This window comes from Etheostoma spectabile, chromosome 15 (assembly GCF_008692095.1).
Source record: "Etheostoma spectabile isolate EspeVRDwgs_2016 chromosome 15, UIUC_Espe_1.0, whole genome shotgun sequence".
NCBI classification, from domain to species: Eukaryota; Metazoa; Chordata; class Actinopteri; order Perciformes; family Percidae; genus Etheostoma; species Etheostoma spectabile.
The window spans coordinates 20,941,889-20,952,652 of NC_045747.1; the positions used below are offsets into that span (position 1 = coordinate 20,941,889).

Genomic DNA, 10,764 nt, shown 5'->3' on the forward strand with positions numbered 1-10,764 from the left:
GTGTGGTGTGGTCACCAGTTGATATGGCTGCCTCCTTGTCTTAAGAGACGCTGTGTGACGTTTGAGTTGATATGAAGCCATGCACAGCACCTCCTGAGGCGATGTTATGGCGCGTTGCGTCAGGCCGTTGAAACTTATATATTTTCTCACATAGGCAGTTTGAATCCAAGTTGTTACTCATTCATTTTTTTTCTACTTTTAAAAGGGCTAAATACTTTTCTACGTGACATGTGTTTACTTAAACAGGCTCTGAAGACGAATAGATGTGTTTAATAAAACGTATTCTAGACATTAACAGGAAGCCGCGTTCCAAACGTGACGGACAAGTTTCCTTAGACTAGACTGCAAAGAGAAATCAGAGAGGTAACGTACACGTCGTTATGTTAAACATTTTAATGACAACTTAACAAAAAGGCATTCACGCGGACAGCTAGGTATTCTCTTCCCGTTTTCAACAGCTGTCGTCACCACGACAACAACAGACGCTTTTGGCTGACGGTCGCCAGTTAACATGGACTCTCGTTAAACTGGAACACCGGTTCTCAAGCGAAAAAAAGGTGATTTTTTTCAGACCTTTTTTAAGTATCATTTAACAAGGCCTAACATTACAATTATTTCTGGTCAACCGTTACGTGATTTTACTGACACTTAATCCCATTTTTGTCAGTAGGCCTATGTCATTTCTTAAAAAGTTATTTTCACACAATTGGATCTCTTGTTTGCCTCTCTAGCTTTGGCAGCACAAACCTGCCTTTCTTTTAACTGGTTCATTATACTTGTTCAACCTGAGACCAGATGAGCTCTGTAGTAATGATTGGCTGCCATGAGCTTTATAAAAGAGAGGACCTGTGCTAAGAACCTCACAGAACTTCTGAGAATAACAGTTGCTTACTTAACTTAGTTTTTTTGGTAAATGCTGAATTACATTTTTAACATTGTGCAAAATGACTGACAGAAGACAAGGTATTTGGTGGTGGAAAGTTCTATTGCTTTTATCAGTTGGAGGTAAAGTGGATTAGAATAAAATGTTTTACTACTGTGAGTCTGTTCAGCTTTACAGATTTCACACATAGGCCTAGCTAATGAACAAATCCAGATATAATCCATCTCAGATCACATACTGTACATCATCTCTGACAATGGCACTAGCAAAACAGATAAACAAAGTGGCTGAAACGTAACAACGATCTGATGCTGAGTTAAGGAAGAACCAGGTATATGAAGCGGAGGTAGATTGTGGCTGATGGCATGCATCTACACTCTTAGACAGACAAGACAGGAACAGAAAGAACACAGCTACGGGCCTCACACCAACTCTGGTTTGGTCAAAATAAATCCTTTCAACGTGTGTAACGTTTTTATATTAATAAAGGTTACATTCAAGCCATTGCCAAATGAGTTGATACAAAGCTAAACAAGACTATGAGCTCCACCACATACTCTGTATTACTCAGTATAGCTATGTTCAGAAAATTGTGTTGTCCAGTGACTTTTGTGCGCAGAAAATCAAGCAAAGATGATTACCTCTTCTGAAGAGTCCATGTTTTTTTTAATCCTCCATGTGCTCCTTGGCTACTAGCAACTGCGTGCTGAAGGGGTGGGGGTGGTGCGCAATCACAGAAGGCTTGTATCATGTTGATGCGCAGACAGTTTTGTTGTCATTACTTAGAATTCCTCATCGGGAGACAGAAACTACGCACTATAGATTTAATTCACAGAGTAAGATGTAAAAATATGCTAGCTCCACACTTCTGAGGCAGACATTTAAATTAGCTAAATAAAATCGCTCAACCCTATTGCACTATTTTGGCCTAACAAACCATAGATTCACTGTGTTCCGGCCATTTGTGCTAATCATGGATCGAAGCAATGCTTAAGATTCCACCAGATGTGCCGCAGCATGTTTCAGAAGTGCCTCTCTGCTCTGCTCCTGAGAGCAAACACAATCATTACCAGGCTGGATGTCACCAATTAAGCCAGGTCAGGAAATTGTGGATGCTGCTTCCAGCGTGCTCAATTTGCTAACTCGATGTGTTAACAGGGGTGGCTGTGAGGGGGACAATTATGCAGAATTATAACTGAAAAGGCAGTTGTTGGGCATTACAACACACTTTTAATTGAGAATGGATGCCATTGGCCACATTTAACAGGGTAGGTACTTGACCACCACCTGGGGTCTTTTTGTGCAAGGTCTTGACAATTTGTGATGAAATCAGCAAACTATTTATTTAACATTTTGGATTTGGATTTGCAAGTGAGCAACTCTGATTTTGTAATGCTTTATTTGTCTACTGTTGGGGAAAAATAACGCAACCCAAGCATTGAATAAACATTTAGATGTGTGATTTCCAGGTGCCGAGCTTCTCCCAAGGTAGGAGCTCTTCTCTAGGCCAGGTCCTGCCTCCCAGCAGCCATGGAACCTCTCCCTGAGTACTCTATGTTCATGGTCCGCATCTTGGATGAGCTTGACACCAAGCAAAACATAATTTCTTACCAGGACCTGTGCAAGTCCCTGTGCACTCGCTTCAACCTAGTGCAATTGGCCAAGCTCCGCAGCCTGCTCTTTTACACGGCATGTCTGGACCCAGCCTTTCCAGCCACCCTCTTCAAGGACAAGATGCGCTGCTCCATGGAAGACCCACAACCCAAGAAGCTCATGGTGGCAGCAGACATTGTCACTATGTTCAATTTGATCCAGATGAATGGAGGCGTAGCCAAAGACAAGCTCCCCATAGCGCATAGAGCCAAGTTCCACAAAAACCAGTCTGTGGAGCTGTGCAAGTCCAATCCAGTTGACAGTAATGCCCATACATTTCAGGACTGTGAAAGAGGACTCAGTTATGAGCACGTGGATCACCCCAGGGATGAACATCATCAACACCACCACCACCATCATCATCCCCCCAAGCAGCACCCCGTAGCTCAGAGCAACCTTCCCTGTCCTAAAACATCTGAGTGCGAAAACTGCCAGAAGTGTATTTCAACCTCAAACCCTAACTTTATTCTGGGCGTTAGCAAGGACCTGAAATGTACAGCAGGCTCTTTGGACAAGTTGCACCATCTGCCCCAGTACTCCAGCGGTAGTCTGCACTCTCCACCTTGTGAAATGCTGAGCACCTACTTTCCCATGGACATTGACAGCGAGTCCAACACCGACCAGGACTCTATGCAGCCCATCAGCCATCCACAGACCTTCTCTGTTCAGCCCTGCATCCATAAGAGGAACATATTTAAGGAGGATTTCCACAACCTTGTGTCCTTCTCACCCCAGGTTTGTGTTTATCTTTATTTTTAATAGTACAATGCCCGTTAAAAACATTTGACACAGCAAAAATATGTGTCAACTACTACAACCGGACTGAGTACAGAGATGAACTCAACCGGCGCTGGCAATGTGAGTGTGTGTGTGTGATTGCAATGGAATTTAAGGTCACATCGATCATGTCATACATTATGTGACAACACGTCATTTTAGGTTCAATAAAGGTATGGGACTTTTTGAAACCTTTCCTAACAGATACTTCTTAAATTGGGTCAGTAGCATGTCATAACTGCAAAGCTTTTATATTTTTGTAGGACAGCATGGGCGTGGTGTGGCGGCCATTTTGTATGTTTTATATGTTTTGCATGCCATTCTGCTGTACAGAGCCTAATAAAACAGCATGCTTAGTTTGTGAAAACGTTAGATTCACAGTTCATTAATATTGAACATGTTGCTATTGGTTATTTGAAAGACACATTTAGACATAGACTGAGTGATTATTGTATGTGCATGTTTGTGTTCATGCAAATGCAATTAATAAATTTGTGTACGCCTATTAAAGCCAGAATATACTGTATATTTAGGAAAATGTAGCAAATTGCGATTTTAAACCACGGTTTTAAACACTTTCTTGGCCAACAGAAGTACATTATGTCAACAAAAAGGGGGGGGAATGAGTAGGAGAAGCAACAACTCGAATCACATCCAACACAAAGACACAGGCTCAATGTTAAAGCACGGTACATCGTACAACAGCTCCACTAAAACTTGGAAAGAGCAATGGACATGTATATTACAACAGTTGAACCATAATATGAAAAAAGCACTGCATAGTTCCGTGGTGCGGAGTGGCAGTTGCTAGCTGTTTAAGTTGCAACAGTGTATCGTGACGCCGGCTGCAGACCTCTGTCACAGCTCTGTCGTATCAGCGGTAGGTAGTAGATGTGTTTAGCTGCCACAGAGTTCTGTGATAACTGATACGATGCTCAGCATGGTGCTCTGTCAGGTCAGCGGTAGTTGGTGGTTCTGTTACTTGATAATAGGTGACTGTGAGCCAGGTACAAAGCACCGCGAGCTGACGGTCATTTCGGTGGAGATTACAGCTATGTTTAGGCTAAGGGGACCAGATTTCTCAGACAAAATCCGGGGACATTTTCAGCTCAGAAGCGTATATGGGAGCGGCCACAGGAGGACGTAGAGCGTATTAGTGGGGCCTGCCGGTACAGGGGCGGGTTCCGTAGACATGGGCTAAGTATAGACGCCAAGGACTCCCGGCTAGCAGCTCCGGTCCCATCAATGTATTCGCTTGTATGGGGCGGTTAGCGCTGGGAATCTGAGGCGTCCAACTCCCCAAACTGAATGTTGTAGAATGGGGACCCGTGGGGAACCCGGGACTTAAAGGAAAGCAAAAGCTCGCGCCAAAGTATTCTGAGGCGAGTCATCCCATTCAACAAGTATGACCCAATCACAACCCTGCTACTTCTGAGATTCCATACGAGATTGTGTGTTTTGATTTAAGCGATCGTTCATAAGATCCAACTTTATGAACACAACGGACCAGGAGAGTGATCAAAACGAGTCCATCAAGGGGGAGGGGATATTTTTCCTGACATGATGGGAGTTGGAGCCCCGGTAACTCAAATAACATGTCCAAAGGGTGTTCGCTTTTGGACACGAAAAGAAAAACCCGACGCCCAATGGGACCAAGGAGGGTTGATGATACTGGCGATAGTTAATGATTGCCTCTAGGTCTCCACTTTCCGGACGAGAAAATGTTAAACAGCGCTAGAAGGGAGGCGATGCATCCGGAACGGAGAGGATGGACTTGGAGCAGTCCAGAGTCTGGCGCCGGTGTGGGCGGGGTACGGATCAATAGTCGGTTTGTAACTACAACCATGACAATATTGTGGTACTTAAGGCAACAAGAGGGTCAAATCGGGGGAACCCAGGGAAGAGTAGAGAAATTCAACATGAGATTGTGAAACAATCAATGTTAATTCGTATTATTTTATGTATCTCAAAAGCTCCAGTTCCAGACCATTTGAGAATTGTGAATCAAGTACAATATCGCTGACGTCATAGTAGTAATTGTTCTGGTAACTATTATGTATGGTTGCGAAATCATAACCTTAGTTACTCAACCAATCATTGAGAGCAGCCCAGTCTAAAGTCAGTGGCAACAACCGTGTCAGTGTTCAGTTTTTTAGCCTGTTGAAAAGGTACAGGATCAATTCAGATTCTAATACTTCTGAATCAAGATGAGGCCCTACCACGATTCACCAGAAATCAAAAATTCATCGACTTACAAATGCTCTGCTATATATATATTAGGTACTATAGAGGGGTTATAATAATGTGTAACCTCATATCTATAGTAAATGGATATTCGAATGAATGACGTGTCTGTATTATATGCCTGTTTCGATGTGGAAGTTTTGATGGTGCACAAAAACGACACCCTCCTACAACAGATGACTTTCTCAGATGGTTAAACTTTTCTGCCTGAGTGATGTTCTAGTAACCAAAATGTGCCCTATTTTTAAAACTATATATGATTCTTGTCAGACCACGTTGGTCAGGATTTTCTCGTGTTAAATAATCTGGGTGGAAAGAAAAAGAAAATGGGGGCGGGGAAGGGAAACATAAAACCACTAGCCATGCAACAATTGCGAAGAATCGATGTGCAATTTTTGTTTTTTTTTTCCTCTGAATCCTGTCGACCATCTCATATCTTGAATTTGCAGTATCGTTGACGCCTGCACTTAACAGGATTGTTATCCATTGGCCTGTGTTAAACTCAGCGTCAGCAGTGTAAATTTGTAAATGTAAATTATTACATTGTTTATTTGCAAATTTGTGTTCAAATGGTAATTTTGTAAAGGCGTACCTGTGTTTCAATTCTCTTCTGATACCTTCAGCAATGGATAACCTGTGGTAGGCTTTTTATATGGACAAAATATTAGAATCTGTGTACTAAAGCATCTTGTTTAAAAACAAAAATGCATGGGGGGGGGGGGTTCAGTGGCATGTTCTCTCACCCCTACCATCACTCACTTGTCCATAGGCTGCTATTAGCCCTCATACAATTTGGAACTGGGTCTAACATACTACTAATTGTATTCCCTGTTACATATTGTTCTTATTCTTATGTTAGATCAGTCAGTTTATATGTAAGTAATGTTTGTATTTTATATATCATAGTTATATTTTATCATGTCTTACTGCACTGTCATTTTTGCCCTCTCAGTGCACAAACAGTCTGCACATAGTATATCACCTTAACATGGTCATTGCATTTCTGTGAGTGATTTTTTTTTTATGTATGTGTGATATATGTGGGTGCATACTGTATGTGTTGTTGTAGGTTTGGTTGTCTTGGTACTGGATCCTAAAATTTCCGTCGGGTGATGAATAAAGTATCTCTCGATCTATCTATCTACTATATATCTATCTGATTACTGGTGCCACTTGCCCTTTAGACTGTGGCTGTTCTCAATGATTCTGGGCTTGAGATAACTAACATGTATATTGGCACATAATATATTTATGTTTTCTATTTACTGAATTAGGGTAAGAACAATTACTACGACGTAGGAAGTAGAAGTATGTTTACTTGATCTCGGTTCTCAAATGGTCTGTGAACCAGAGCTTTTGTAACATGAAATATAAAATAATTAATAATGCTATACACAGCACAGACATTTACTGAGTATTTAGAGTATACCGTATATGAAAAATGTATATTCACAGGAAAAATTAACCTGACAACGGACACCACATACAGTTACAGTTAAACTAAAAGGAACCGCCCCGGTGCGAGCAATAAACAGTGTGATCTAAGAAGTTTTGGACTGCTTTCACGTGACTTCCAGGAGGAAGCGTGGATCAGTCGCGGTCAGCTGCAGTGTTATTTTTTTTGTTTTGTCAGTTTGTCTTTGTCATCATCTTCAGTACTGCTGTTGCCATTAAACCTTTTACTATTCTCAATCGACCTCAGCCTCCTGTTCTCAGATCCACAGAACGCGAGTTGTATGAATTTCTAACACTCCCTAAGCCGACAATAATACCGAGCGCTGGGGGTGAAGTGGGTAATAGGTATGAAAAAACTGTTAGGGGTTAGCCCTATCCGTAATGTAATACATGGAAACGGGCTAAATAGCATGTGGCTTGCACAGAATACGTACTGCCAGGGGTAGCTCACGCTTGAGCAGCTGCTTCATTTGCTGCACTCTCTGGTGGTTCTTTCCAACTCTTGTGAAGCGAGTCTTCATCTGTATTCTTTGTTTTTTGGGTTTGAATAAATAAGGATGACCCTCAGTCTCAAAAGGCTCTCCATGTGTTGCCTACATGCTCTATTCTCCTAGTTACGTTACTCCAAGCTCTTCCCTAGTTAACAAACTCTGAACTGTGCTCTTCCACTTCACCACACATGATCTGCACACTACCTTTCCTGCTAAAAATGAATTCCCAGGGAAAGAATGAGAGGCACACAGCTAGCCTCAGTGCCGTTATTAGCGTGTAGCTGCTATTGATAAGAGGGTTTGATATTGATGATAAGCCAGCTTTTGTGAAAATTCATCAGTTCCATGTGTATTTCTAGCTCATCCATTTGGGTGTGATTGATCATCTGTTGTTGGTGGTGAGTAGGAGGCTTGGACAGCGTTGATCTGTGTGCTAGTTCCCTTAGCCGGGCAAGCAGCCTTGCAGCAATGCAGCAGGCAACAACCCACGAGAGCCCGGGAAATTGTTTTGGCGCTGGGAGGAAGGGAAGGGGGGACAACGGCTGCCTGCTAAGGGGAACTAGTACAAGAGTGACACTGCAGGGCTGCAACTCTCACGCATGGCGTGAGACACAGCATTTTGAACTGGTTTCACACGCGCACACGCCAAACCACCCGATTCTCACGCTGAAGTGTCCAGCGTCGGTCAGGGTAAATTTATGAAAGATGGGTTTTATCTATGTTTTACTGTTGAGCCACTTGTGATAGACTAGTTGTGCTTTCAGAGACTGTGAGTGGGTGTCAAGGCGATCCCTGTCTGTGGAATTTTCGAATTGTCGCAAAAATGAGACATTTTTTTCACGAGCCATCCCAGGTGCATTTCCCGGCTTCAGGTATGAGCTCTGATTATACACAGTACCGTCGTGTGTGTCCACTCTCTCTGTAAAGAAGGAGGTGAGCCGCGCGGCTGGTAGTGTAGCAATTCAGTTCATTGTAGTGGACTCTGCTCTGCTTGGGGCAGTGGCGCGTTGCATCCATGCGTAGACCTCGATAAAGAGCAGCGTAAGGACACCTCTAAACTCTGTCAGAGACCAGAGACCCAAATGGCCTCTGCGTCTGTCAGACGGTTGAATGGATCCACCATATCAGCGGAGGAAGACATGCAAGCAGACTATATTACAACTCTCCACATCTCGGACAACACAGATGGGAGGAGTTATATTTTGAATATGCACAAGTTGTAAATATGAGCAGAAATATTGGTGAAACACATCTGAGCTATACTCTATCATACTCTAATATATATTATATATATCTATATATTATATATAATAACAAATACGATACTGCAACGTTGGGCCACTATTGTGCATCTCTAACCTCTGCATCTCAAATGTAACTGTAAATAATTAATTTGATGTTTTTTAAAATGAACAAATAGTCTTTTATTTCACAAAAAAGTAAAAACAGTAATGGGGCCAGAGGAGGAAGCCATGAACATTACTGAACATTGGCACAAAGGTTTTTAAAGGATTAGAATTATGCAAATCAGTGGGCTCATCTTTAGAATTTCAGTGGCTGTTGATCCTCAACATAATAATCTTTGGGTCCCTGGTCCCTACACCAGGGACCCCTGGACCTGTTCACCATAGACCCAAATCTTCTCAGTGTTGCTGACATATGATCTGTCTCGTCATGTGGTTCATTAGTTTGGCAAATTGTGTGGGTCAGATCTTATATCATAAGAAGTTAATAATGTAAAGCTGAATGCCCTAAAAACGTTGATAACTACAACAAAACAAAGCTCTAAACCTACAGATTTGCCATATCATGTAAGAATGATTTCTCAATATTTTTTTTGCAAAAAACTCTCAAGAAAGTGCATTTAATGGTTTATTTTTCAATTTTTTTCTGGGGGGCAATACCCCCAGACCCCCATGGGAGGACCATCCCCCCATAATAACAAATCCCCATTAAACCCTAAAGGATAAAGATGCCAAAGAAATTGCTTTGTACGCGGCAAAATATGGTCGGCCCCCCAAATCTCCCCCAAGGTTTTGGAAAAGTTGGCAGCCCCTGCACTGTCAGGCACCTACTCACAACAAACAGATAGATCCATCACACAGTAAATGGATGAGTACGAATACACACGTAACTGCGGCGTTATGATTTTCACAACGCCTGGGTGAACACACTTATCAATAGCAGCAAAACGCTAGCAGCTAACAGCTAGCTAGATTAGCAACCAACCAGGCAATGCTACCTACCCGCCGGGAGGATGGGAATTAAAACAAGTCTGACTTGAAATGCATCTTGATGTTAGTAAGGGCCCTGTTCATGTGTAAAGACATATTAATTGCATTTGGCACTCTAAAACTTTCCGTTAACTGCTGTTTTGGCTCAGTGGAAGCTTGTACACGTAGCTGCAGCTGCCAGTGGTGCATGCACAAATTCAGGACAGGTTTTTTCAAAAAAAAACACATCAAAGTACACGCATATTTATAGTGATCAAGGATACATAAAGATTGGCGGAATTCTCCTTTAAGGACATCAAACTTGGAGACCTACAACTTTTGGATGTTAAACCAGACAAAACTGAGGCCAGGGAGAAAATTTTTACTTCCTGGGGAAAACAAAAGACTTACACTCAGGCAAAATGCCAGTTCCTTTGAGGTGTTTAATCCAAACCACAACGCTGGGCCCCAACTACAATGAACCAGCTTTGGGGGGCCCAGCTTGCAAAAGGTTGAGAACCCTGATTTAAATTATGCACCGACTCTTGCTTCATTACACATTCAATTTTATTTTAACGCACCTTCACACTGCAATATTGTTTCTTGTATCATGGCAACCGAACTTTAAAATACCTTTATTTGACGCCATTTGCTTACTCAGTCTACCATATTATCATGTCTATTGTTGCCTGTATTCTTGGTGCTATACTTGCTGTGTGTTTTTGTTTTTTGTCTGTTTTGAAAAAATGCTGCTGCTGTAACAACAAAATTTCCCCGTTGTGGGATGAATAAAGTATAATCTAATCAATGTCAAAGGAAAATATTTCCTCAATAGTTTTTTATTGTGTCCGATACTCAATGAGCTGTTGCAGAAACAAGCCTGAAACAGGCACTCAAGGTGCGGGAGGTACAGTATGAAGTAGCAGCAGGGGTGATTCTAGGATCAGACCTTTTGGGGGGGGCTCAGCCCCTAATGAGAACAGCTCTAGGTCTAGTGTCCCCGTTTTAAGTTTTACAAAAATAAAAACCTGAACTGTTTTGGAGGTAT

At 42.1% G+C, this 10,764-nt stretch overlaps 1 protein-coding gene across 1 annotated transcript in view; it reads left to right on the top strand.

Moving 5' to 3' along the window:
• The window catches only part of LOC116703250 (major intrinsically disordered Notch2-binding receptor 1-like), a 58,647-nt gene that overhangs the window by 10,764 nt on the left and 37,119 nt on the right, over positions 1-10,764 (top strand). Inside the window, exon 2 of the mRNA XM_032537884.1 lies at positions 2,353-3,271. Within this exon, the coding sequence (XP_032393775.1) occupies positions 2,414-3,271 (858 nt within the window). The 5' untranslated portion in view covers positions 2,353-2,413. The remainder of the gene's footprint in view (positions 1-2,352; positions 3,272-10,764) is intronic.